Source organism: Nelusetta ayraudi, unplaced genomic scaffold (genome assembly GCF_046127955.1).
Source record: "Nelusetta ayraudi isolate G7.1 ecotype Tasmania unplaced genomic scaffold, CSIRO-AGI_Nayr_v1 ptg000034l, whole genome shotgun sequence".
NCBI classification, from domain to species: domain Eukaryota; kingdom Metazoa; phylum Chordata; class Actinopteri; order Tetraodontiformes; family Monacanthidae; genus Nelusetta; species Nelusetta ayraudi.
In genome coordinates this window covers 854,807-881,853 of record NW_027466084.1, presented here as the reverse complement: position 1 = coordinate 881,853, position 27,047 = coordinate 854,807, and the positions used below count along the sequence as shown (strand labels likewise).

Genomic DNA, 27,047 nt, shown 5'->3' with positions numbered 1-27,047 from the left:
CTCCCTCCCCGAGGGAGAGAGAGAGAGGTGGTGGGGGGGGGACCTTGAAACAGCTCAACCTTCTTTTGCTCCATAATTGGTTTTATAGTGCTGGCAAGCGGCCAGTGTTTTTTTTTTTTTTTTTTTTTTAAGGGCTGGTCATTTTGACGGACAGCTCATTCAAGCCAGTCCGGGGAAGCGAAGCTCGCATGATACGTCACCCGGCGCGCCGCCGCGGTTGGGCGGGCTCGCCAGCAAAGGGGCGGGACGTTGGGAGTTGGGCGGGGTTTGGTAACACAATGCACCGTTTCATTGCTGAAGAGCTTACGGCCGCGTCAGTCAGGGGCTGCCCGCCCCCCCTTCCCTTCCCAAATACACCCCAGTTTACCTTTGGACGAGCCCGCAATGGACTACTCCACTTCTCCCAGCGACCTGGGCGCATTTTGAGGAAACGTTTACCTTTATTCCCCCCCCCCCCCCCCTTTCCTTCGGATTTTACCACTTTCAAAGTAAGCGCTGATCCTATTGGGTTGTTTGCTTGCCGTGTAGTTAGTCTTCCCCGGAGCTCTCAGAGAGATACGCCCGTGGTTTTTAAACGATATATTTCTTAGTGTAATTGTTGGTTTTAAAAAGGGCGCGGAGATCATACGGAGGTCGCGCACATTTTCTCCAGGGATTTTTTTTTTTTTTTTTCGTTCAATGTTCGAACGTCCCAACTTGAGGGCTGTTTCCGCCCGAGAAAGTTTCGTGTCGTTGGTGGGAACCGTGGAAAAAGTTTGAAACGTGGCTGTGAGACGCCGAGCTGCTCCGCGCCGAGCTGCACGGCTCTCTCCCCCGGTGCTGGATAAAGGAAAGGGGGCACATTCTCACCCACCTCCGGGCAATGATTCAAGGAGATCTCCCGGCAACTGTCGGGTTTTCCCCCCTTCTTGCACGGAAAGGTGTTTTGTTTTGTTTTTTATGTTTCTGAACGAGCTATTATTTCGATCCCGCCCGCCTGAATATCACGAGTCACTGCTGTTAACGCCAAGGTGCTTTTGCTCGCAGCCTTTGAAGGTTAGAACTCGACTTTAAGAGTCGCTTTTAAAACTTAAACCGCGTTGGATTTTTGCCATTTGCCCGACCGTTTACCGAGTCTTCGCTCAGTAAATTACATCGCTACTGTCGCCAAGCAGCGTTTCCAGTGTGTTCCCCCTCCACGTCTTAAAGTCTCAAGTCTGAAATGGCTTTAATAAGCAGAACTTTAATTCATTTTCAACGTTTGCGTCCCGTCCCCCCGACATCGCGAATTCAATACGGTTCACGTCGGTTGTATGATTTGTACTCGAAAACGGATTAAAATCGACTTTTTTTGCGCAAATTAAAGACGCGTTGCTGTAGATCGATTACAATTTTTCTTAAAAGGGGTTCATTAGACATCTGTGAAATTTAGCCAAACATCCCCCATCCTGTTTAACTGTTTATTAATGGGTTAAAATCGGCTTCCACCAAATGTCCCCATTCACGTCTTTAAACTGCATTTAAATGCGCTTCTCTCGCTGGGCAATAACCCATATATACGTCCGTAAAAGACGTCGAAATGTTCGAATGTGGTTGACTAAACACCAGCGAAACCCCCCGCTCATGATCGCGGTGCAGGCTTTTTTTCTTCTTTTTTTTTTTTTTTTTAGAAACCCTTATATATTTTTTAACACGTTTGCAAATTTATATTTGATGCGCCTCCAGTATTTATGGTGTATTGGCTTACAGAGCGACTGTAAGCTGTGGCTTCTTGTTTACGATCGAAAGAGAGAAGAAGAAGAAAAACAGCCGTGTAATCGTAAAAAAAAACCCCACAAAAAAACACCAAAAACAAACGGAGTTGGTATTTTGTTTTCTAAGAAAATTCGACGGTTATGCGCTTAGCTTTCTTTAGCAGAGTGGCTCTACGTTTTTCACGGCCGGGGCAGAGCAGCTGCGACCGACCGACCGACCGACCGACCCTCTCCCGGTTGTCTCCCCGGGAAGCGCAGCCCTTAGAGCGGCCGCCTTGCTCGCCGTGCGGTGGGCGGGTGGCTCGGTGGAGTGGAGTTGCTGCTAAGTCCCAAAACATCGGCTCGCGATAATGTTAGCCATACTGTAAAAGTCCAGGCTGCATTAAAACCCGCATTACGAGACACGTCGGACAGCAAGCCCATATGCCCTGTCCGTCGAGTAGCACACATTCAATGTTCAGGCTTTGAAACGCTTGTTTTTCTCTCTTCCAAACTGCGTCATTACACGTTCGGACCTGTCTGTTTGCTGGTGGGGGAAAAAAAGGAGAAAAGCGAAAACTGCCAACTTCCAGCAGTTTGTCGAGCTTGTGTTGGGATTTTTCTTTTTCTTTTTTAAAGCCCGTGACAAGTGATTTTCTTCACCTCTTGTGTTGTTTTTTTTTTGTAGGTCAGCAGAATGGCTGAGGAGTCCGAGTCGCCCGAGAAACTAAAGACATTATTATAGCCAGCAATTGGCTATTTTCGGAATAAAAAAGGGGGCCCTTACATCCGAAAAAGGGACTATTTTATTTCACAACTTCCTCCCCCCTTGTGTGGATAATGGATGGCAGAGATTTTGGACCTCCCCGATCCGTCCACGTACCACCTCCGCTGCTGGCCGGGCTCGCCATGGAGCCTCACCGACTCGGAGCAGCGGCCGCAGCCGGAAGGATCCCTCCTTCGCCCCGCCACTTGGGTGCGAGTCATCCGCCGGCGCCGCCACCGCCGCTCCACTCGGGGAAATTCTTGCCATCGGCCATTAACCTACATCCGCACCACAGTAAGTGCATGACGACAGACTTGGTTAAAATTCTCTAACGTGAGCTGCTCCAAATTCGCGACGTCCCGGTGTGCAAATATTAACTTATGATAGCAGTGCGAAAAAAAAAAAAAAAAAAAAAATACGCACACCGTCGCTACCTCTGCGCCCGTAGCGGCTTGTCTTAAGTTAGCAGCTGCCTACGGTCTTCCGGAGGAGAATTAACCCAGATGTAATTTTTGATAAGGAGGAGTGAGTGGCTGTCATACGGGAAAAAAAAAAAAAAAATAATAATCTGTGACAAGTTTTGGGTGTGGAAAGTATTGGCCCGTGTGTGTATTGTAGTTTTTATTGTTTAATTGTTGTGATTATTCATTTATAATCCTGGCTGCACATTAGTGGAAAATGCCTTTTGGCACCGCGGCCGGGTGTTGTCGCAGCACTATGCGGATCAGGGCGCAGCGGTCTCGGGTTGCATTTTTTGGAACAGTCGCGCCCGCCGTTTGCAGCGAGAACAGATGCGGTTTATTGCGAGTGCCGTTGCTCGGGGAGGGAGGGAGGGTGGGTAGGGGTGGGAGTAGTGGAGTGTGACCATAAAGGGGGATGACAGAACACTTCTTCTTAGCCTGCTTGGATGGAGGAATGTGTGATTGTTGTTGCGAGTGTGCGGATGGCCGTGGCTCTGGAGTGGAGAAGAGCCTTTCTGCCTGGAACACTTGGCCAAGCTGAGAATCACCAACCACCCCTAACCCCCGAAATAAAAAAACAACATGTTGAAGGCATGGAAAAGAGGTCGAGGCTGTGCACGCTTGATTGAGCAAAGGACTGGGCTATGGATTAGTGTTTTTCCTATTCAACTAAAAATGTGAAACGAACCGGACCGGAGAGCCGTCTTAATGCGAACCCATGTGTATTTGCATGTATTGTATTTTCCCCAAATCCACTTTTCTGTACTTTCTTTGCACTGCGGCTCTTCCTTACCTTTAGGCCACGTTCAGACTGCCAGCCAAAATCCGATTTTCAGCCCATCCAGATTGAAACCCGGATGGCTGTTTTACAGTCCGAACAGTCACAAATCACATCAGTCTGAACAGCTCCAAACCTGTTAACGTGCTACAGAAACCTGTCAGATCGGTTGATAATGTGGGCTAGTCTGAACAGAGCCAGATCCCATTTGGACTCTTGCTAAAAACAGTGTGGACAGTCAGCCCTAAAAAAAAAAAAACCCCAAAATGGGCTTGAGAAGATAACAGAATTGAATCAGATTCGCCTGCAGTCTGAACGCAGCATTAGTAGTCGTGGAAGCCTGAAAAGCGTGCAGAAAGACCACACGTCTTGTTTGCATTCAGTTCCGTGGTTCGGAAATAAGAAGCATCCCTCTATAGTGCTGTCATCTGGCTTTGCGCGTCATATATTGTATATGTGTGTGTGTGTGTGTGTGTGTGTGTGTGTGTGCGCGTGCGTGTATGTGAGGTAGAATACACGCAAATCTCCTGCGTCTTCTGGAGGGATAAATAATGATGATAATAATAAATAAAAAAGCAAAGTCAAACCGCCCCCTGATCCAGTTACTTTTCATTCCCTGAACGAACGTAGCAGCAGCAGACGGTGATACTGTGACTCGGTCCTTTGCTTTTCCTCTGAGGTAAACCTCCCCCCTACCCCCCAGAGATGATATCAACATCCCCGGTTTTAGCGGCTCCGTATTGCCGAACACCGACCGAGTCACCTGAATGCAACACTTTTGCCGTTTGGGACAAAGTGCGCGGTGGTTTGTGCGAGGTCTGCCGAAGTGAGTGACAGTGAGGCGGTGCTCCCGGCGGGGTGGGTGGTGGTGGTGGTGGGGTGCTCTGATGGAGCGTTAATCTCACGCACGCGCACGCCAGCAGACGCGAGCGGTTCGGAGAGCGAATCAACCCGCGGCGGGATGATTGATGGACGCGTTGCGGCGACGGGATGCGGCGTGGCGCAGTTTATTGGCAGCTCGGTTGGACCGATTCCGCAGCTCGCGTATGACGGAGAGTGCGCGCGCGCGTGTGTGTGTGTGTGTGCGGAGCGTTCACGTGAGACGATCCGAGGGGAGGATTTGCCGTAAAGCGTGCAAAAATATCCCTCCAGTTGGTTTCCAAACGCTGCTGCTGCCGCGTATTTATGCGACTACCAGGGGGCGCGTGCGTGCGTGCGTGCGTGCCTGCGCACTTGTTTGCATGACATCACTTGCCTTGATACGTTGATGATGATAGGAAAGGGGTGAGAGGAGGAGGAGGAGGAGGGGGGGGGAGAGGAGGAGGGTTAACATTTATTTAAAACACGCTACATTTCATCTGCCCACGCGCTGACCCTCTCGCTCTCCCCACCAACCAACGTACTCGCTCTCAGCGTCCACCCACCCACAACACACACACACACACTCACACCGACTGTGCGCCGCAGCTCATTTAGCTTTACGGCCGCTCACCCCCCCCGCCCCCCTGCACGTCACATGACTCCCGCCGAACCCGACCGAGAGGTTGGCAGGTCCCGCGCTCTTAATAACGCCACGCGGCTCCAGTCGCACGATAATTACCCGACAATTTAAAAATGGTTTATAATGTGCCTGTTTAATTGCCATAAACAGCGTGAGCGAGAGGACCCGGCGTGCCGTCGGTGGGACCAAAGGTTCTCCCCCCCCCCTCCCTCTACTGTTGTTTAGTTTTCATACGCTTCATGGAATTCTTAACGTTTCTCAGCTTTTCTTTTTCTCTCTTTTTGCGAGGGGCCTCGCGGTCGTCGACTGCCGATGCTTGAAAATCGCAACCTTCCCTCCCAGGAGGCCGCCTTATGTTTTTCTAGTTCTGTTTTAAATTAAAACGGAGGCGATCGAGTTAACGGCATGTGGAGCTGTCTCAACACACAGCAGCGTCTTTTATCTGTATTACGTTTCAGAATTTATGCTCGGCGTTGGCACAAGTGAGCGGGAGCAGCAAGAGAGATTTATTTATTTATTTATTTATTTATTTAGGGGCGTGTCACCCATGTGCGTCCAACCAACCCAAAGTTTCTCTTATGAATTTACCAGCCTGCGCCGGATCAAATCACAGCAGCAGCTTCTTTATGTCGGCGCATTGTTCAAGTCAACACTTCACTCAAGAAGATGTTTACATTTCCCCAGAGTGGAGGAACCAGAAGCTCCACCTGCTGCACATAATTCACATTTTGTCAAAACCTGTTATTATCTAAAGCACAGTCAGGGGAGTGTCACGCACTTTTGGCAGCGCTGGCTTGGCCGTCATGCAAGAGCCGAGGCCAATTTAAAGACTCCGTAATCCACTAATACCACTGTTTTCTAACCGCCGTGTCGCTCTCTCCATTCAGTCAGAGGAAGTCTCGATCTCTTTCGCTCGCCCAACTTTTAGTTCAGTGACGGCACTGTTTCACCCTCTGAGGTTGCGCTGCTTCCGCCCCATTCAAACCGCACGGAAGGTGCAACAAAGCGTCCGCGTTAGCCTGAAGCTAAAAAGCGATGTTAAAATTTTTTTGAAACCGTGTGTTTCTCCGCACCGTTTCGTCCACAGTTGTTGAGATTTTTTTTGTAACCGGAGTCCAGGGTAAACTTTTTTTCAGAACTCCGGTTACAGCAGTCACACGTGGACAGGAAAACCCAAAGAAAACCGCAATAATCTCTTGCCGGCATCGCAAAGCGTCGCAGTGTGCGATGGTAACCAGCGAGGCGTCTCCACGGAGACGAGTGGACGTGGCCAACTGACAGAGTTGCTGTTATGGAGCGGTTAGCCAAAACACTGCTAGCGCTATTGAGCTTATCAGCTCAGCTTATCAGCGCTTTGTGTGTGTCGGCGGGCTTTGACTGACACGACTCCCAACCCACATTTTGTTGAATTCTTATTCATTTTGCACTCGTGTGTTACGGTGAGCGGTAACGCCACTTAGCTGTCAGTCCACACCAAATAATCCGCCCTGCTTCGGTTTGCCATTGTTGTTTTTGCAGTCTGGATTGGCTAAAATGGGCTTCAAATTAAAGGTGCCTGTTTGATTTGATTTGGTATGGGGCTTTGACTGAGAACTCAATGTTGAAGGTTTGGCCTTAGGAAAAAAAAAATGAAACGGGAGCTTTAGGGGGGAACCAAAATTACATTGCGGAAAAATATCGATATATATGTCGAGTATCGCCATTCAGCTAAAAAATATCGAGATATTACATTTACCCCGTATTGCCCAGCCCTAGCTTCCTGTTAGAAGTGATATCGCCACCTACTGCTTTGGCATGTGTACTGCATTGTCTGAGATGGATTTTGCGTTTTCATGCGGACGGAAATAGTTTTCATCAGCCTGTCGGTGTGGATGGGGATTTTTTTTTTTTTTTTAAATAACCAGAGGCTAAATAAATTTGGTTGCAATACTAACCGTGTTGGTGTAGCCAGGGCCTCAATGTGCTGTGGAGTTTTGACAATCGACGGAGGCCCCGATTAAGAAACTGGACCCTTTTTTGTAGTGGGAACCTTGCTGTGAGACGTCAGTTGTGAGTACGTCCTTGTTCTGCAAAACTCAATTGCCATTTATTTCAACGCAGTACAGGACTCAGTCGCTGCTCACTAAGTGGGAGAATGTGCCCTGCCGGAAGATGTGCTGTTGCCTCCATCACCGGTTTTAACGGCCATCTGTCATCTTTCCCCTCAGCACCTCGCAGGGCGGCGGAGGTAGAACCCCTCTGGAGTGATTTGGTACAGCCACGCGCTTCCCGCTAATCGAGGTCTTTCCTTCACAGACGGATTGTGCAGTTTTAGCGACGGAGTCGAAATTCATTCGCTTAAAAAAACAAACAAAAAAAACCAACAAACCTTACCATAAACACCGACATTATTATTGGCGTCGCCGCCCACCTGCTCCTCTCGCTGACTGGTCATGTGACCGCACTCCGTATGGGTTTTGCTTGATGAGCGCAGCCTAATTGGCTATCGGGTCTGAAGGGACACGACAATTATCAGGCTTGCGCATGGAATGTATGGATTGTTACACTCGCAGTAATTGAGTTTTAATCGCAACCCTTTTGGCAGCCATACAATTGCATATCTATCTATCTGTTTATCTATCCATCTATCTATCTATCTATCTGAATACAGCAGATTGTTTCATGTTCATTTATATATTCACATGTGCATGTATACTCATACATTCATTAAAAAAAAGGGAAATCAAGTCCGTGAGTGCAGAACAAATACAAACCATCAGTTTTTCTGTCTTGTCTATCGAAACTGCGATTGGACGGCGATCTCACGGGAGTCGCCGCCTCAACGGGACAAAACGTCCCAACGAGGCGACAACTTATTGTGGCAGCGGCGGCGGCAGCAGCAGCGTCCTATAATCCTACACGTCCGACCTGATGGTGCGCGTGTCTGAACCGGTAACTTTTCCTCCACCTTTGTCTCTCTTTCTCACGTGCGTGCCCCCGCGCCCCCACTCCCTCTGGGGTTCGCAAATGTAGGTGTTTGCGACCAGGGCGAGGAAAGAAAGTCAATAGACGGGAGGTGGAAAGCGCTTAAGACAAATGGAGTAGGAGAGTTAAATGGGCACAATCCCTGAAGTGAGAAGAGGTGTTTTATTTTTAAGGGATAAAAGCCTGTGTGTGTGTGTGTGTGTGTGTGTGTGTGTGTGTGTGTGTGTGTGTGTGTGTGTGTGTGTGTGTGTGTGTGTGTGTGTGTGTGTGTGTGTGTGTGTGTGTGTGTGTGTGTGTTGGGGAAGCGGTGCAGAAGAGAGGACGGAGGTGTTGTGTACATGAATGAGAGCATGTGATTGTGTTTAAGCGCAGTCATTGCCGAGTCCGCCCCCACCCCCCACCCCCCGAGACTCCGCAGAGAGCGGAAAGATGCCTCCTGACCACAACATGTTCAAGCACACTGCCGTAAATGTGGCAGCCCCTCAGATGTCATCTCTCACTTGCACACACACACACACACACACACACACACACACACACACACACACACACACACACACAGATGACGCGTGAGAATAATTCATGCGGCTCGCTGAGCCGCCTGTCTCGGCCGATTCATTTTCCTCACGGTTGGTGTAACAGTCGGGGGGGGGGGGGGAGAAAAAAAAAAGGAAACCCGCAATTGTGGCAGTATTTAAAGCTTAGGCTAGTGTTTAGCGTGTGGTAGCCTGAGTGTTTTTGTGTGTGTGTTAGAGAGAGAGAGAGAGAGAGAGCGAGAGAGAAAAGATGTGGGCTGGACATGTCCCCTCTCTCTCCCTCTCTCAGATTAATTGAATCTTGCAGGAGAGAAAACAGGCCCCTTAAGAGAAAGCACAAGGCACTGCTGCTCTGCTACAATAAACCTGTCAGAGGCAGACAAACGACACGGGGGGGCGTGCACGCGCTCCTGCTAGCGCTGGCACGCACGGACACAAATCACACACTCACAACGCGCGCGCGCATATCCACACGCATACGTACGCAGCCGTCAGCCCCCTGAGAGCGATAAGAGAGAGAGAGAGAGAGAGAGAGAGGACGTAGCCTGTCGCGGCATGTTGAAATACCCAAAGCATTAGCTAAGTCGCTCGCCTCCCCGTAAGTCCAACAACACACGGAGGTCACGCTGTTGCGTGTCTCTCTCTCTCTCTCTCTCTCTCTCTCTCTCTCTCTCTCTCTCTCTCTCTCTCTCTCTCTCTCTCTCTCTCTCTCTCTCTCTCTCTCTCTCTCTCTCTCTCTCTCTCTCTCTCTCTCTCTCTGTCTGTCCGTCCGCGTTCCTTCACGTCCCCGTTGCATAACGCCAAACCACTCTGGCGAGAGCTAACGCTAACCGTCAATTATCCCGAGAGCCCGTGGAAACGACGAATGTGGCGGCCCGTTCGTTTGAAGGCAGTCAGCTAGCGCACATGCCGAAAAAGTTTTTGACTTCCGAAAGGACGCATAAGCCAATCAAGAACGAACAGAGACACAGCAGCGACGTACGCCGCCGCGACGTTCGTCACGTACGGGAAAAAAGTCTTTTCAGGCGATTTTCCGGCTAATGCTAAAAGACAATGGCCGAAAATTCTGCGATAGAAAGATTTATTATGAATCACATTTCAGGTTGCAGTCGTGCTGTCAGTCGTTTTAGAGGCGTTTTGTATTGCGGTCCATAGGGAATATGCTTTTTGGGGCCATAGGGATTTTTTTTGTTGCTGCAGTACCCCGAGTGGCCACTGGACTAAAAATCGGTGCGCCACCATATTGCCTGTCGGGTATCCAGTTCTTACAATAGATCCATGGTGTGGACGCTGCAGGTCCTTATCAATCAGTCTGGAGGGACGTCTGTAGCTGTCAGAATGTGTTTCACTGGAGACGCAAGATGCCTTCAATCCGCGTCTTAAATTTTGAAAGACTAAGTCTGGGTTCATTGATGAGTATTGGATGATGAGGTTAGATTAGACAAAATAAAGACCTGTTGTAAATTCCTTTTTTTTTTTTTTTTTGGATCTCTTTACACGAGACTCTGACTTTCATCGTTTATATCAAATGTTTCAATTGCATTAGTGGCACGTTTCACTATTTGCTAGAGGTGGCAAAAGTTAGCTTGGCTAAAATGATGGATTCTTGTGTTAAAAAAATACTCTTGTAAAAGTACTGATTCACCTCCTTTTCTCAAGTAAGAGTAAGAGTACAGTTTCTGAGTAGTGCTTAATTAAAATGATGTTTATGCTATTAATAAAGCGATACATTTGTAAATAAGCCAAGGTACTCTGAAATAATGTCCCTCTAAAACATCATAAACCTTTATATCTAACTACACGACAGCGAAGCTCAACTCGCTCCACTTGAAGCAACAACCACTATAAAATCAATTACTTCCAAATGAACTTGTAACTCTGTCAAACACCAAAGTAACGAGCGTGTTTGTCCAAAGTAAGAAGTTGGAAGTACAGATATTTGTGGACAAATGCAGCGGGTTAAAAGTAAAACGCTGTCAGGAAAAAAAAAAAAAAAAAAAGGAATACTCAAGTAAGGTGCTACTGCTTTCCCACCTCTGCTCTTGGCTTCCTTTCCACCTGTGCAATCTGTCACTGGCTGACAATTCTTCCTCTACAGTAGTACAAACGGAGTCCAACGTGCCTCCAATGTAAAGTCAAAGCCCCTAACAGCAGCTGGTGCCACCACAAACTGTGCGCTCGCCATTTGTAGCGCATTCCTCCGCTGTGCGAGCCGCCGCGGGCGCGTCGTGAGTGTCAGAGCAACACCTGCCTCGCGCACTCCGTGTTTTATCCCCCCCCCCGCCCCAACCCCCTCCAGACGTAGTGGAGATGATAAATCGCCCTCGGGTTTTTCATTTTATTTGATGCCGCTGAACTTCGTCGAGCAGCTTTCGTGCGGCGCTTGTGCACGAGCGGCTGTAAGTCATGAATAAAAGGGGCCTCATTAATGTCATTAGTGTCCCTGGTGTCTCTGCTGTGAAAAAAAGGGGGCCTGTTATATTTCTCACTTTGCCAGGTTTTTTTTCTTGTTTTTTTTGTCCTTAATAAATGAGCGTATCCAAAGTTTAACCACGCTCCAGTTTCTGAGCGCTGCAAGTTGTTCCTGCAGTCGGTGTTAGTTGGTGAATTTCTGCATTTCTGCGCCACAAGATTAAGTTGCAGCCGAGAGGCTTTTGTTTTGTGGGGAATTAATTAGATGTTCCTATTAAAGCCTCAGCAAAGGTTATGGGGTTAAGGTTTTCACTGCACCGAGTGAACCAAGATGTGGAGTTTGGTTCGAAATCGCCACCAAGTGCTTATTGTGGCTTCCTTATTTTCGGGTGCATTCTTCCTTCTCCTCATGGCTGGTATAAAAATCTCCACTTAAGTTGGGGTACCTAAAGGGTATTTAGACTTGTCTTGTGACTTTTTCAGGGACTCGCATCACCATTGGACAAAAAGCCACAAACAAAATAAGAGCAACATTTCTCTCCATCTCGGAACCTTTACATTACAAATAATAATAATAAAAAAAACATCAGCTCTCCACAGCATATATTTTCTCCTTAAAGGTCCTCTGTGTAATATTTGGCTTGATTTATGATATTTTTATTTTGTAAAAAGCGTAATATATTGCTACTTTCATAATTGGGGTGACTGCTTGCGGTTTCAAATGTACTAACGAAGAAGAAGGTGGACGGGGTATCCTGGTTTGGGTTCGCAGGCCACTGTAGTTCACTGGCGAGCCCGGGAGAGGGAGGTTGAGCAAATGAGTGCTGCGATCTAAAATCTGACCAAAAGGTGGTAAATCTTTACACAATTTACCTTTTTTTAACTACTCGACAACTGGCTAAACTACACATCTTTGACTCAGGACTCTCTGAGGTTTGCCTGCATAGATTTCCTGTCAACCGTTTTTCTTTTAATAAATTAGCCCCAATTTATTTATTATTGCAATCTGAAATGTAGCCACTTGAGGACATGTTTTTTTTTCTCTTCAAAATCTCCAAATATCACACTTCCTTAAATTTTAACTGCGCTAATACGGACTTGCAAAGCTAACAGTTGGCGTCATCGCTACGTGGCCGACGGCGAGAGCTAGCTGGCCGAGGCGGAATGGAAAAATCATGCAATCGTGATCCGGACTCGGCCAGCCCGCGATGCCGTTTGATCGAGGCAATTGCAGAAATGCGCTTGGATTCCGCGCTGTGAAAGGTGGCCATGGTAACTGATGCTCCTCAACGTCCAGATAAACCGTCCACCTGCCCGTCCGGCCGCCGGGGAGCGCCGACGTTTGGCACAACAATGGAGGGGAAGAGCCGAGACGATAAAACCGACTTAATGTGGTGCAGCAGGATATGAATGGCTGTCAGTCAGTCTCAGACAATTTCAATAATTTATTTACTAGACGTGATGGACAGCGGGCTGGCTTTTAGTGCCGCCGCGGAATAAATCTTGGCCCGTGACTTCACGATAAGGAAAAAGACTCCGCCAGTTGAGAACCACTGATCTGCAGTATATTCAGCACGTGTGCGTCGCAACTTTAGTGCGTTTTTAACGATTAAAAAAAAGACAAAATTGCCGTCATAAAGACTGTCAGGACATAAAAAGCTGCTCTGCGCTTGACGCAGACGGTTTAGTTCTTCCTAAAGCAGCTGTGTCTGATTTTCCTTCTTAATTTCTTTTCTTTGTTTAAAAAAAAAAAAGAGAGAAAAGCATTAACTGATGAAAAAGTAGTAGTAGTAGTAGTAGTAGCAGCAGCAGCAGCAGCAGCGCACATGCACGCCAACCGCCAGTGTGACTCTGTCGCACCAGCCACAGATTAAGGCTCTGAGTGTGCCGTGTGTGTGATGGAGAGCGACCACTTTCTGTGTGTATGTGTGTGTTATTGCGAGGAATGAATAAAAAACCCCACAAAGATTGAACAAAAGCAGGACCTCTCACCCCACCTAGAAGAACTCTGTTGATTGGTGTGTGTGTGTGTGTGTGTGTGTGTGTGTGTGTGTGTGTGTGTGTGTGTGTGTGTGTGTGTGTGTGTGTGTGTGTGTGTGTGTGTGTGTCTCTCTTTTTGCTCCTATTTCTGGGGCTTCTTGTCTTTGTTCCAGCTTTGTTGCTTAAAGATCCTGCTCTGGTTTCTGTTCATCTCCCATCGATCTGCTGCGAGGGGGGGCTTTCGGTCAGGAGTTTGACTTTGGCAATCGCTGATTTTCACCGAGCGTGCATGCACGTGTGTGTGTGTGCGCGCGATGTTTTCAAGTGTGCCCCCTCTGCACAACCTCTAGTTGCCCTCCTCGCTGGCTCACTCGGCGGGGATGCTCGCTCTGGCTATGACGATGTGAAACGGGAAGGCTGAGCGCGTTCGGGAGCCAGGGATAGTGTTTCTTGGCAACTTGCTGAGCCCCGATATGGCAAAGCATGTTGTAAAGCCTAAGTGTGTGTGTGTGTGTGTGTGTGTGTGTGTGTGTGTGTGTGTGTGTGTGTGCGTGTAAAGTGCAAATCATTTTTCCTCTCGGCTTCCATTTCCGTGTTGCTGCTGGAACAAGGGAGACGGATCTTCTCCCTCCCGGTCCTCCCCGCCGTCTTGGATTTGGGGGCGAAGGCAGTTTGCCGTATGCTGCATATTTTGGGACGTGCACGTGGGGTGGAGTGTGTGAGTGCGCGTGTATATATACTCTACACACAGGGATGAAAAGCCCGTGGGCGCCCGTGGAAGTGAGATTGATCCATGTAACTAGCGGTGGCTTGTACGTCCCTAAAGGAATAGGAGCTGCTGAAATCCTTTGAGAACCTTTAACATCATTCATAAGCAGGTGGCGCTGTTGGATGAATGCATTCTGTGTGTTCAATGGCTCAAGGATGCAGTTGCTGAATTACGCACACACGCGCGCCCATGTGGTAACAATTAGAAAGTGAATTGCAGCGAGGATCATTTCTAAGAACAACACGGCTGCCGCGCGCCAGAGGGACTTCGTCTGGGTTTAGTTTTTCCTTTTTCTTTTTTTTGGAGCTCTGAATGCTTTTCCTGTGTCATGGCCCCACATGATTAAATTACAAGGTGTCATGAGGGGCCTGAGGTTAAACAGGCCTCTTCTCTCACATGGTGAATTAGTCCAAAATTGGAAAAGAGAGACGGTTCAACCGAAGTATCTGACAGTCCTGAAAAACATCGGGGGTGAAGAGTTTGATTGAAGGAACGAAGGCTCGACTGGGATTTTTTTTTTGAAGAAGAAGAAGAAGAAGAAGGTTAAAGATGGTGGTGCGTCCGTCTGATCTCTTTCCTTTTGTAAAGTTCAGTGAAGGTTTTTCCTGTCAGCTCTGCTCGGCCGCAGTCGTAGCGCCTAGACCGGACCTGGGCAAACTTTTTGACTGATGGGTTCTAACGTTTGACACAGGGGATGGAGCAGCAACAGATGGATGGAGTGTTTTGGTGACCCACCTCATAGGAGGAAAAAAAAATATATATCATAGGAAATGTAGAAAACATGAGTGTGTTTTGAAAATGAACAAAAAGCCTTCTAACAAGATCAGTGTCTTTGAAGGCCCACAGTGTTTAGCTCTTTATTGAAACGACTCTGAGAAAACACTGAGAAAATGGATGAAGTCCAGCTATTTTATGACTTACTTACTATTAATATCATTTCTTTTAAGTTCGGCGGGCCGGATTATAAATCTTTACTGGCCGCATATGGGCCCCCGGGCCGTAGTTTGCCCATGCCTGGTCTAGTTGAATATAGTTTTGTCCTGTTTGTCAGCCTGGTCCTCAGTGGTTCATATTCACTACAACAGCACTCACTCTTGTCATATAATACTTGATCATTATTGTCCGCCCGCTAGCCAGCTAGTGAGTTTATTTGAGCACATGCACATGTACAGTCACCGTTACATAAAGAACCACAGCTGATGTGGCTACGATATTAAGCCTCTATAGTAACAGAAAGACAACACAAACCAACACCATGAAGTAGCAAGAGAAAATAAATAATATAATATAAAGTAATAAATGGAAATAAATACATATGTTGCAAGTGTTAAAGTTGTTGTCTGGCATTCTGCCAATCAGTCAGTGTGTATAACGCAGTCGTAATCTGCTTTAATTTGTCTTAAAATTGTGAAATACTTTTGCTTCGTTTGATATCGGCTGGCGAGCTATCCCACAACTTCGCTCCAACAACAGCAATACACATTCTTTCACTGTAGTGTGAACACTTGGTGGTTGTATCCGGCCCATCTATGTCCTTCAATAGTTTTTAAAAAAGTGACTCTGGAGAAAATTATTTCTGGCTTTGTAGATCGTCTGTGCTGTTTTTGAGATCCAAGTGGCCAGGACATTTTAATGCTCTGTAATGTGCAAACAGTTCATTAGTGCGGTGATACTATCCCACATTATCTAAAAAATTTCATGGCCGGTTTCTTCATTATATCAATAGGCTGTAGCTGTGTTATAAATGTATTTCCCCGCCAAACATCTACACCAGTATGTCAAGTCAGGTCAGGTGATCTAATCTTGACTAATTTGTGACCAATGTCAAACTTGCCGCCATAAAAGCCGACATCCCTCCTATTAATGCCGGCGTTCGGATAAACATTAACGTTCCCTTTGCTCCCGACGACGGGCAGCAAGTGGAGTTCGTCCGACACTCCTCAGACAACTCGGATTTACTGCTGGGAGCGTGCCGTACCTGCTCGCATCCCTGTGTCGCTAATTGCCGGCTGGGGAGCAGAGGTGGAGGGGGCCGGGGGGGCGTGGAGGGGGGGTGGTGGTAGAGTTTTTTCACCGCTTGTTCTTCGGCGGGGCCTGCACACTGGTGATTAAGCCGTTGTTATTAAAGCAAAGCAAAGCAGGCCTCGGAAAAACCAAACGGTGCCTGTCTACTACTGATCATAATGAAGAGAACTGCGCTGAGTTTCCATTGATTCTCGCAAGCCCCAAACTCCCAGGAACGCAGCAGCAGCAGCAGCAGCAGCAGCAGCAGCAGCAGCAGCAGCAGCAGCAGCAGCAGCAGCAGCAGCAGCAGCAGCAGCAGCAGCAGCCGCTTTTCATCTTGATTGCGAGGCTGAAATGATCATAGCCTTCCCATTTTTCTCTTTCTTCTTTTCCTAGCCACTCGTCTGACCTAATTTTTGCAGAAGAATAATGGAATAAGAATCTGCCTCCTGAGGAAAAAGAAAAAAATACTTCCTTGCCAAATAATGAATGAATTAAAAGCATTTTTTTTTTTTTTTTTTTTACGCCTGCGATGTTGGGGGATGTGGTGTGCAGTCAGATACCACTGGCTGCTGTTTCCATTGAGTGTTGTTGATACAAGTGGTCGGAGAAAATGGAGAGACATCAATCGCTGGTTTTTGAGGGAGAGGGGAAAAATTAGAAAAACCTCTCAAAAGTGCCATGGAAACACTTTCGCAATTACGCGTCGCCGGACGTGACGTGCATGGTCACGTGACCAGTTCACTTCAAGTGAAAATGGTGCGTGGTTACGTTTTGGACGGAGGAGGAGACGGAATATTTTTTCCAAGTCATCAAAGAGAAAAATATAACGGCCGTTCTTGACAGCAAACAAACATGAACAAACAAAGGCGAACGGAATTCTCGTAAATGTCGCGGGACGAGATTCCACGAGAATTGCGGCCTGTGCGCCGTTCAGTGGGAACGCCTGCAAATCGCAATTTGTGCTGTGTTGAAATGTTTTCGAAATAGTGCTTTTACTTTGCGAAAAATCTCAATGGAAACGCAGCTAGCGACAGGTGCAGCTCTTCACCTCCGTATGCGCGCGTGTGAGTTTTTGATGCGGTCGAGTCGATGCATGGAGGCTAACCAAAGGTTTGTCAAAGGATTGTGTGTGTGTGTGTGTGTTTGCGCTGCTGTGTATACCTACATGTGCGTGCCCGTGTGTTTGTGTGCGCGCACGAAGCCCCTGCAGTGTCTGACTCAAAGGCCGCTCGCTGCTGCGAACCCACACACGAGTGTTTGCACATGTCAGTGGTTACGCAGCAGCGCGGCGCAGCCACTTCAGCTAGGCTCGCCGAGACCTCTCCGCGCGCACGCACGCACGCACGCGCACGTGCACGTCTACGCACATGTGCACGCGAAGACGGATCGGAAAGAAAGAACTCTTGTGCGATAGCGCCAAGTGTGCCATCGTCCACCTACGCGCTCGTTTTTGGAGCGGAGGATAATAAGAGTGCGTGCGTGCGCGCGCGCACGTGCACTCACAGCAGACTCTGCTTCTTTCTTTTAATATAGTGATTTAGATGCAGGGCAACTCGGCAAGCACAGCATGTCTTTCCACCTCCCACGGGACCAATACGGACACACACACACACACACACACACACACACACACACACTGGGTCCCCCCTCCCCCACTCTAGGCCATACATAAGACGGCGGCACCCTTTCCCCTACACACATGGTTAGTTTTATCAGGGTAATGCGTCCAGTAATGGGCCGGCTATGGGGGCAAACCTGGGCGTAAACACAGAGCCTCTCCGCAGGTTTGAGGAGGTGGAGGGGGAGGAATAAGGAGGAGGAGGGGGAGGGGGAGGGCAGCAGCAGCAGCGGTTGAAAGGTTCAAAGTGTACTAATGGTCAGACGGCACATGTGGAGCGGCAGGAAGCGGAGCCCCATAAAAGAAGGGAAAAAAAAAAAAAAAAAAAAAACCCCAGGTCCGGTGGAAAGGAATCGATAAGGCTATCACGTCTGAGATATGAACGGGTTTTAATTGGCCGTGCCGCCCAACCCACTTCTCCTGATGTGGTGAAGTTGCTCTTTAGAAGATGGTTCGAGGAGAGTGCGCCGCTCATTTCCACGCGGTTGCGTGAGAGTCCAGGGTCGCTGATTTGAGGTTCTCTGCATGCTGAACTGGGGACAATGGGCGGGGGGGGGCGATTCTACAAGGAATAACAATAGTAATAATAAATCAAACCTTGAAAATTCACCCCTTTGCTAAGTCCCGCCCGAGAGCTGCCATTCGCTAATCATATGTTGGCTTTCGCAAACTTTCAGACGTCCCGAACTGTTGGCTGATTCTTCTTCTTCGCCTTCCCACCCAGAGCCATAAAGCGCACTGGAGAGATAAATAAGAATAATAACAAGGAGGAGGAGAATAGCAATTCAAGGTCACATTCGGCGCTTCATCGCGAGAGGAATTGAAACAATTACCTCAATAGCGGGTTTATTAAAATGTTAATGAGGCCGCCAGACGGCCACTGAATCGGTTAATTTGCGGAACCCGGAGGTCCGCCGCTTCGCAACGAGCCGGCCGCACAAATGCGTTTTTCGCCGCCGCCGCCGCCGCGCTAATCTCATCCGCCGCCGACGGTTTGCTCTCCGTCGGTCCCCCCCCGGCGCGTCAGAGAAATCAAAAGCCATTGAGAGCGACAACAACGCTGCGTTTCATTAAGAAAAAGATACTGCGTCTGAAAGCGTTTTATCTTTAGTGCTCTGACGAGTCCGTTGATCGACCGTTGGGGTGTTTGCTCGGCGCCATCTGTCACGCATCTCGCCCTCGCAGGTTCATAGTTTCCCCCTCACATTGAAATAGAAACTGTGTGTGTGGGTGTGGGTGTGTGTGGGTGTGTGGGTGGAGGGGGCGACAACCTCTGGCCTTCTTCTAACCCAGGATGTTTTTACTGTACACAGCTTTGATCTTTTCCCGTCCAATCATTTCGTCCTGGCGGGGGGTGTGTGGTTGAGTGAGGGAGTGAGGGAGGGGGGGGCTGGTGCTTCTCTCCCGCCGCGTTGATTGTGCTTTCTGTTAAGTCCCGTCCGTCTGTGGCGGCCTCTTTCGCTGAAAGAGGCCTCAATGATGTGATTACGGCCAACCGACTCCCATCGATTGTTCTCTGCTTGCAAAAAAAAAAACGCGAGGAGGAGGGGGGGGGATGGGTGGGGGCAGTGGTGGTGAGTAATCTATTACTAAGTAATCCACTACTTTAGCTTAACTACTTTTTAAATAACGGAGTAATTTAATGGGATTACTGTGGCAAAACCGGTAGTCACATCACAGCTACTTTATCAAGAAACAATTTTGTAGTTTTCCGAAATATTTTTCGGAAGGCTAAAAAATGCCTCGTTATCCACAAAATGTCTGAAATTTAGAACAACAACTGAAAACGACGTCGCAGATTGGCGATGCAGCCCTGCATGTAATTGATATGCAACGGCGCACCAAAACAAGCACGGCGGCGGCAAAAGAAAAAACAAAACAAAACAGCGATTGCTTGTTTGACAGCTGGAGATACAAACATTATTTTGAGTTCATCTCGTCTAAATCAAAGAATATTGTCGCTCGTTGTACGTTATGTGCAGCAAACGGGACGTTCTCACCTTGGAAAATATCCACGTCAAACCTCGAATTGTTGAAAGCCTTGTTTACAAAGTGGAGATCTTTTAACTGCTGTGCTTCTAATTATTTTTAAACAATACGGGCTGTGCAAAAGGCACCAGTGCTGTACATGAGCAAACATTCACTCATGGATGGACAGAAGCAATATTTGGAATTGCAATATTTGCACTTTAATAAAGTTCATTCGAAGGCACTGAGCAACTGTTGCTTTATCTTTTTATTGCTTTACTTTAGTAATTAGTAATTGATTACTTATGAAACAGGGGGAGGGGGGGGGGAGTGAAGTGCACAGCAGAAGACGTCAGCTGCTCTCCGTTCTCAGCCGTTCTCGTCAGTTTGTCTTTTAAACCGTAACGCCGATGACTCACGCTTTGATTGGTTTGTCCCCCCCCCACAGGTGATGCCTTCCCAGCAGGCTCCAGCCCTTTCCTGTCGCCCTACCCGGGCCCGTCCTCCTTGACCTCGGACCCTTCGTACAGATCGGCCAATCCCAGCACTCTCCCGATGGCTCATCTCTGGGCGTCGCACGCTCACGAAGGTAACCCCCCCCCCCTTGACTTGAAAATCTGCCACAGAAATATTTATTATGAACTGCGTTTCCGGTCACTGTCATCCGGTCAGTATTGCGCTTTATGGGGGGAAAATGCTTTTCGGGCCGTGCGGGGCTTTTGATTGCAGTACCTCGAGTGGCCACTGGGGCAAAAATCGCTACGTCGCCATATTGCCGGTCCAGTATCCAGTTTTTGAAATACATCCACGATTCTAAGAATAAGAAGAATATTTGTCTTATTTATCTTACGTTGTGGGAATTTGCATGGTTACAGCAGCATATGCAGTGCAAAGAGAAGAAGAGTTAAAGAGTGCAAAGAGATTAAAAAAGAGATAAAAATTGACATCAACAAATGATTTACATCTATATGAGTTTTAAAAACGAAGTGTCTTATCGCGCTGTTGTGAAATGTAGGTGGTTGAGGAAAAGCCGGTTGGCTGCATTCAGGAAGGACCTGCGCTAGCAGCGCCTCTTTTACCCACAATCCCCCACCCGTCCGCCAGAAACCCCCAGGAGAGGATCTCGTCCTCACTCCGTCTCGTGCGTCCTTGCTGCCGGCCGTGTCCCACATCCCGTCTCGTCCCCGCCGTCCTCCGCACGTTCCTCGCTTTCCTTTCGGCCCCGTGGTGCGGTGGCGACGCGATCCGTCTTCACCCTCTCTCCGAGCGCCCCACTTGGCCGCAACATCCATCTCTGCCCACGTCCGCCTTGTTAACACACTTTCTCAGGGCGCATCCGTGTCCTCTCGGTCTCTTCTTTTAACCCAAATATTTTTAGTGAAGATTTTTTTTTCCTCAAACAGAATATGGCAAATATTGCAGTTAACGGATCCTTAGAGGTGTTGCAAGATACATACGTGTATATGCAGGATAGGATATAAACGTCTACAAAAAAGGGCAATGTCATTCTATCCAAGGCACAGTATGAAATATATACTGCATGTATCAGTCCAACGGGTAACACAAGTAGAACGCACGGTATTACAGGTAACTCAAAACCAATATTAGCCACCATCTCCCTCCTGTCAACCCACCCCTCGCCACTGCCAGTGTGTTAGAACATCCTTATGGACTCACCTCTGGATTAGGGATACAAATGATCGATTAATTCATTGACCATTAGTTGATTGACCTTACCGATCGATTAACGATTAATTGATGAGTGGCAATTTTTCCTGAGAACCTAAATTTCACCATGAAAAACGTGTAAGGAACACATTATTAAACCCTGCCGCTACACCGTTATAATGATATTAACTACCCGTGTAAAAATTTTTTAATAATAATTAATCGCGACTAATTTAATTTAATCGATTAAGACCGAGGGTCACATGGGTTTGAACGGACCGTTCTGACGGTTAAAGCGAAGCGGGAAGGACAAACTCCATCGTGTCTTGGATTCACTCAGAGACGTGCGACTAGTTTTTATGATTTCTTTTTTTCGTTGTTTGCGATTTTTCTCCGAGTTTCTCTAAGTGGGCGTTTGCTCTCGGGCCGCGTCGTCCTTCTGTCAGAGTCACAAACCGGCTCGTTTCCTCGCCGCGACTCGGCCGTCAGTCACATTCAAACACGAGTGGAAGGCGGATGGAACAAAAACCCACACCAGAAGGTTTCCTCTCAGCGCTGTTTAAAAAAACAAACAAAAACGGAACCTGTTTCATTTTCTATTCAGCCAAAGAGGAAGGTGATAAAGGATGGTGGACCCAGCCCTCCCGCCGCTCCACCACCACCACTTCCCATTTCTGCAGAAGCCTCTGCACCTCCCGTCGAGTGCAGATGCCTCTGAATCCACCGGCTGTGAGCTGACTAGAGAAGCTACGAGGGCCCTGCCAGAGATCCCTAATTCCCCGGCGGCTGATTGGCTGGCTGGCTGGCAGGATTCCCTAAAAGCTAAAAGCCTAAGAGCTAAAAGATGGGCGACTTGGATGTGCGACTGCCTTTTGTTAAAGCCGTCGCAGATCTGGTTTTTCCCGTTAGCTGCACTGGAAGACGGCTTAGCGTGAAAGCCACCCTCCGCCTCGCCGCATCAGTGGTCTTATGTTTCTTGCACCCTCATCTAACCACTGACACCCCACCCAACCTCAACCCTGCCCCTCCATGCTATTCCATTTTCTGCCCCTCCGAACGGAGAGATGAAACAAATTTAAACTTGGAGGTGGATTGGTATGGATGGCAGCAGCCTCTTATGGGAGGAATGTCTCGCCCTCTATGGGCGGGTGAGGGTCCTTCGGTTTTTTCTTTCTTTTTTCTTTTTTTTTTTAAAGATTTTCATATTATAAGAGGCCTTACCACATTTGCACCAGCCGCCATCAGACTTGCTAGCACATGTATCCAGAGCACCACGCCAGCCAGGCACTAGGCCCCCGGCTCTATATTTAAGGCCTGTCTCTGAGAGCAGCAGCTGGCTCCCGGGCAGAAAAGCACTGGCGGTTGCAGACTGGGGTGTCCTCATTGTTTTCACATCAGGTCCACCGAAACATGATCAACATAAATTACATTTTTGGCCCACTCTTTTCTCTCTCTCTCTCTCTCTCTCTCTCTCTCTCTCTCTCTCTCTCTCTCTCTCTCTCTCTCTCTCTCCGCCCCCCCCACCATCCAATAAGACTTGTTGAACAGTAGTTCAAATCAGCAGATAGTGAGTCAAAGTGAAAATAATGTTTTGCTGAATTCCCCGTTGTCACCGTCTTTGAAACCACCGTTCTTACCAACTTCTGTTTTCGCAAAACTCAGTTCCGCTGCAAAATACCCACAGTCACCGAAGAAAGAAAAAAAAGAAAAGATTTTCAGTTAGAATTCCAATAAATAAAACTGAATCGATTCAGCACTCGCAAAGAAGTTGGCGATATTGGCCTTTACAGATGAGATTTCATCATGAAAGCTGAACTTAATTTGACCTCCCTAAACTTTGAAATGAGTCAGTAGTTGCGTTGCATGCAACACTGAGTGTCTGATCCATGAACGGACGATGAAATGTCCCAGTTCAATGATGACGCCTGACATAAAAAAAAAAAAGGTCTCATGTTCCATGACATGTCTAGAAAGAAGTGGACCGTTGCATGCTTCGACCTAAATGTCCTACTTTTACAATAAATCACAGTTGCATTTAAGGCACTTTTATCTCTAGCGTTTTTAAGTCATCAAAAGAAACATTCTAGCTAAGCTGACAGGTAATTTTTCTACGTCAGTAGGATGTATTTTATGACGTTCTGGAAAGGGAAGCCCACAGCCTGTTTTTTTTAAAAGAAAAGAATAAAAAAAAGTTGTCACGTGAAAAGTTCCCTTCAAGTGAAAATGCCGTGCTATGTTTCGGACAGAGGAGGAGACGAAATATTTCTTACTGGTAATCAAAGGGCAAAACAACGTGAACAAACAAAAGCATACGTAATTCTAGATTTAGGTCCCACGAAAGTTTTTACGAGAATTACGGCTCATGCGCTTCACACCATTCAGTGGAAACACCTGCAAATCGCAATAGTACTTTGTCGAGATTTTAGAAATATCGCTTTTATTGTGCGAAAAACGGTAGGCTGGTAGGCTGCTGCCTAAACTGTCAAAAATTCCATTTTTTGGGGGGTGAAATACTCAGTGATGCTACATCTGCCACTTCGGCAACATTGGCGCTAAACTCTGCTCTAACGGACGCTGACTGTTCCGGGCTGAAAACTGTGATTATGATGAGAGATTTATTTTTTTTTTATTGTCGGTGCGTGTCAGCATGTGATGGATCAGACTTAACGGGGTTTGAATACAAGCACACCAGTAATAAAAAGGGCGTGAAATGCTGCTATTGAAGTAAAAAAAAAACCTGTACGGGTAGTATAATGTCAATTCGTAACTGTGGAAATGAACCCCTGGGGATTTTCCTCACATTCCACCTCCTTGCGTTGTGTTTCTGCTTTGACAGCAGCAGCGGCTTCACCTGCCCATGATGTCCACAGACCCCCCCTCCCACCCCCCCACCCCACCCCCTTCTGACACATTTGAACCCCCCGATGTTTGCAACATCACTCGGCGGTTCGAGGTTTTGTTTGTGTGTAAACTCCTGCTGTGTGTGTGTGTGTGTGTGTGTGTGTGTGTGTGTGTGTGTGTGTGTCTTTCCTCCAGGTTACCCTCCTCTGCCAAGCAGCCTGTACTCCAGCCCCTACCTCTCCCTGGGGCACCTGGACCCTCCGCCGCTCTCCCAGCACCCGCTCTACGACTCGCACAAAGGTCAGCCGCTGTCTGCGACGGCGTTCGTAACTACACCCCCACCTCCCTCCACCACACACACACACACACACACACCCCGTCGTCCCTGCTGCGATCAGTGAAAACATCACTGGCCTTTAGTTCGACTGTTGATGCGCCACCTTGGGGTAAAATTTTTGTGCATCCCTGTGACAAAATGGGATTCAGTGGGATTCAATGTTGTCAATGTGCACTGTTAAGCGTTTAAAAACAGCTCTTGCAGGCGAGAGGTGCAGTTTATTTTTGGCTACTTTGATGGAGGACCTACATTACCTACATTTTCAAAACTAAGAAGTGTCTGTGACACTGCAGAAGTGCAGAAGAGCTGCAGGTTGCCGACCCCGGTTCTAAACTATATTTTAATATTCTTTGTATTTTACCTTTTAAACAATCCCATGTTGTGTGCTCTTGTGTCCTCTAGAGGGCTTCTACCTGCCGTCCTCCCTCAGCCAGCTCCACCTGCACCCCCCGCCGGCACCAGCGCCGCCGTCCAGCTCCACGCCGCCGCAGAAGCTCCCCGGCAGAGAGCGGCAGGGCCGCGGCGAGCGGGACAAGGAGCGAGAGAGGGATAGAGAGAGGGAGAGGGATAGAGAGAGGGAGAGGGAGAGGGAGCGGCCGAGGGAGGAGCCGAGGCCGCTGAGCGTGGTGGACCTGACGCAGGAGGGCCGGGCGGAGGAGGAGCGCAGGGCGAGGGGGGGCGAGGAGCGGGAGTGGGAGGCGGAGCGGGACCCTGCGTGGACCCTCCCACCCCACCACCCGCACCACCCCCACCACTCCCTCCACCAGAGGCTGCACCCCCAGCGGCCCCCCTTCTCCTCCAGGCTCCAGGGGGCGGAAACGGACGACGAGGACCCCCACCCCCACCACCACCACCACCACCCCGACCCCCAGCGGAGGGCCGACCCAACGCCACCCGCCTCCAACTCCGCCCCGCCCCCCCACCACCTCGCCTACACCTTCCCCCACCACCACCACGCCCCCCCTGCGCCCCCGCTCAGCCCCGCCCACCACCACCACCCCCCGCCGCCGCTGCTGTCCCGGGAGCAGCGGGTCATCGCGCCCACCTACGTGCCTTCGGTGGAGGTGTACGAGGAGCGGGCGGGGCCCATCCAGATCGCCTCGCAGGCCCGGGACCACCACCGGCAGCGGGGGGCGGAGCGGGGGGCAGAGCGGGGGGCGGAGCGGCACAGGGAGCAACCCCGGGTCCCCGCCCTCCCCGGCGATCCGGCCAGTCAGAGGGAGGAGGGCTCGGTCATCTGCTCCAACGGCTCCTTCTGCAAACCCAGGCAGCAGGACGACGCCTCCCGGGACAGCAGAAGGTTGGGGGCGGGGCCAGGGCTGGGGGCGGAGCCAAAGTGGAAGACGAGCAGCCCGCTAACTAGCTACAGCGCCGGACACATGGCCGTCCTGGCGGCCCAACACGGACACGCCCACTCCACGCCTTCATCCTCCTCTTCCTCCTTCTCCTCTTCCTCCTCCTCCTCCTCTTCCCACCGTCCTCATGCCCACTCCGCCCACAGCCCCTCCCCCCAACACGGACACGAGGATGCGGCGGCTCAGCGGCGCTACCTGGAGCCGCCGGCTCTCTATCGGACTGGGGGGGAGCGGGGACGAGGTCCGGTGGGCCCGGGGGTGCCACCCCCACCTCCGCCTCCACCTCCTCCGGACCTGAAGGAGGTGTCGGCCATGCACAGCCTCATCAAGTACAGCGGGAACTTCGCCGCCGCCGCTGCCGAGTCGTCCAGGCACCACGCCGCCGCCGCCGCCGACAGCCGCGGGCCCTTCGGGGGTCTGGGCAGCATGGTGTCGGAGGGCCAGAAGGAGCGGGATCGGCTGTCGGCCCCTCCCACCGCCACCGGCGCGCTCCGGGCCCACCCGCCACCGCCGCCACCACCGCTCAAGAGGGAGCAGGAGCGGCCCGACAGCTCGCGGTCATTCAGCCGGGAGGGCGAGGGCGAAGTGCGGCACCCGCCGGTGGGCATCGCCGTGGCCGTGGCCCGGCAGAGGGACAGCGGAAGCAGCGGCAAGCAGGGCGCCGGCCCCCCGGACCCCCAGAGGAGCCTCCTGCAGGCGTCCATCAAAGGTGAGCGTGCCAATGTTTTTTCTTTTTTTTTTTCTTTTGGTTGGAGGAGGAGTTGTTGGAGGAGCGCAACCCCAGTTTGGCTCTGGTATTTCAAGCCTTTGCCAGAAGGGGGGGGGGGGGGGGTTCGCACTCGCACACTCCAGTGTTTGTTTTTTTTATTTTTTTTTAGGGCCGTCAAACGATTATTTTCTTAATCACGATTAATCGCAGAATCTTCATAATTAACTGCGATTAATCGCGGTTTGAATTGCATGTGTAAAAATCTGTTGTTTTGTATTTCAAGGCAGTTTTAAGCCCATAATATGAAGTATTTCTTACCAGAAATCGGCAAGATGGGCCGACTACGGGTTAGTGAAGGGGAAAAAAAGGCTTACATTTGAAATGCGATTAAAAAGAAAAAATTAACGCGTTATGGATTGTATTGAACTAATCGCGATTAATGCGTTAACGCTGAAAGCCTCAATGTTTTTTATATATAGTTTCTGGCAAGTTAGTTCAAGTCCACTTTGTTCATTTGAGACATAAACTTTGTTTATTCTGAAACATTTTTTTTTGTTTTTTTGTTGTTGTTTTTTCTGTTACTTTTGGTTCCAGCAAGTTGGATCAAGCACTTTAAGTTTAAAACAATTTAAAACATTTTTCCCAAGAATTTGTTTGCTTTGTTT

The 27,047-nt window shown here is 49.1% G+C and overlaps 1 protein-coding gene across 1 annotated transcript in view; it reads left to right on the top strand.

The window, feature by feature from the left end:
• Nucleotides 1–320: 320 nt before the first annotated feature.
• Nucleotides 321–27,047, top strand: part of tnrc18 (trinucleotide repeat containing 18) — a 57,863-nt gene continuing 31,136 nt past the window's right edge. Inside the window, exons 1-5 of the mRNA XM_076032296.1 lie at nucleotides 321–488; nucleotides 2,401–2,772; nucleotides 19,921–20,061; nucleotides 24,177–24,281; nucleotides 24,721–26,382. Of these exons, the coding sequence (XP_075888411.1) occupies nucleotides 2,553–2,772; nucleotides 19,921–20,061; nucleotides 24,177–24,281; nucleotides 24,721–26,382 (2,128 nt within the window). The 5' untranslated portion in view covers nucleotides 321–488; nucleotides 2,401–2,552. The remainder of the gene's footprint in view (nucleotides 489–2,400; nucleotides 2,773–19,920; nucleotides 20,062–24,176; nucleotides 24,282–24,720; nucleotides 26,383–27,047) is intronic.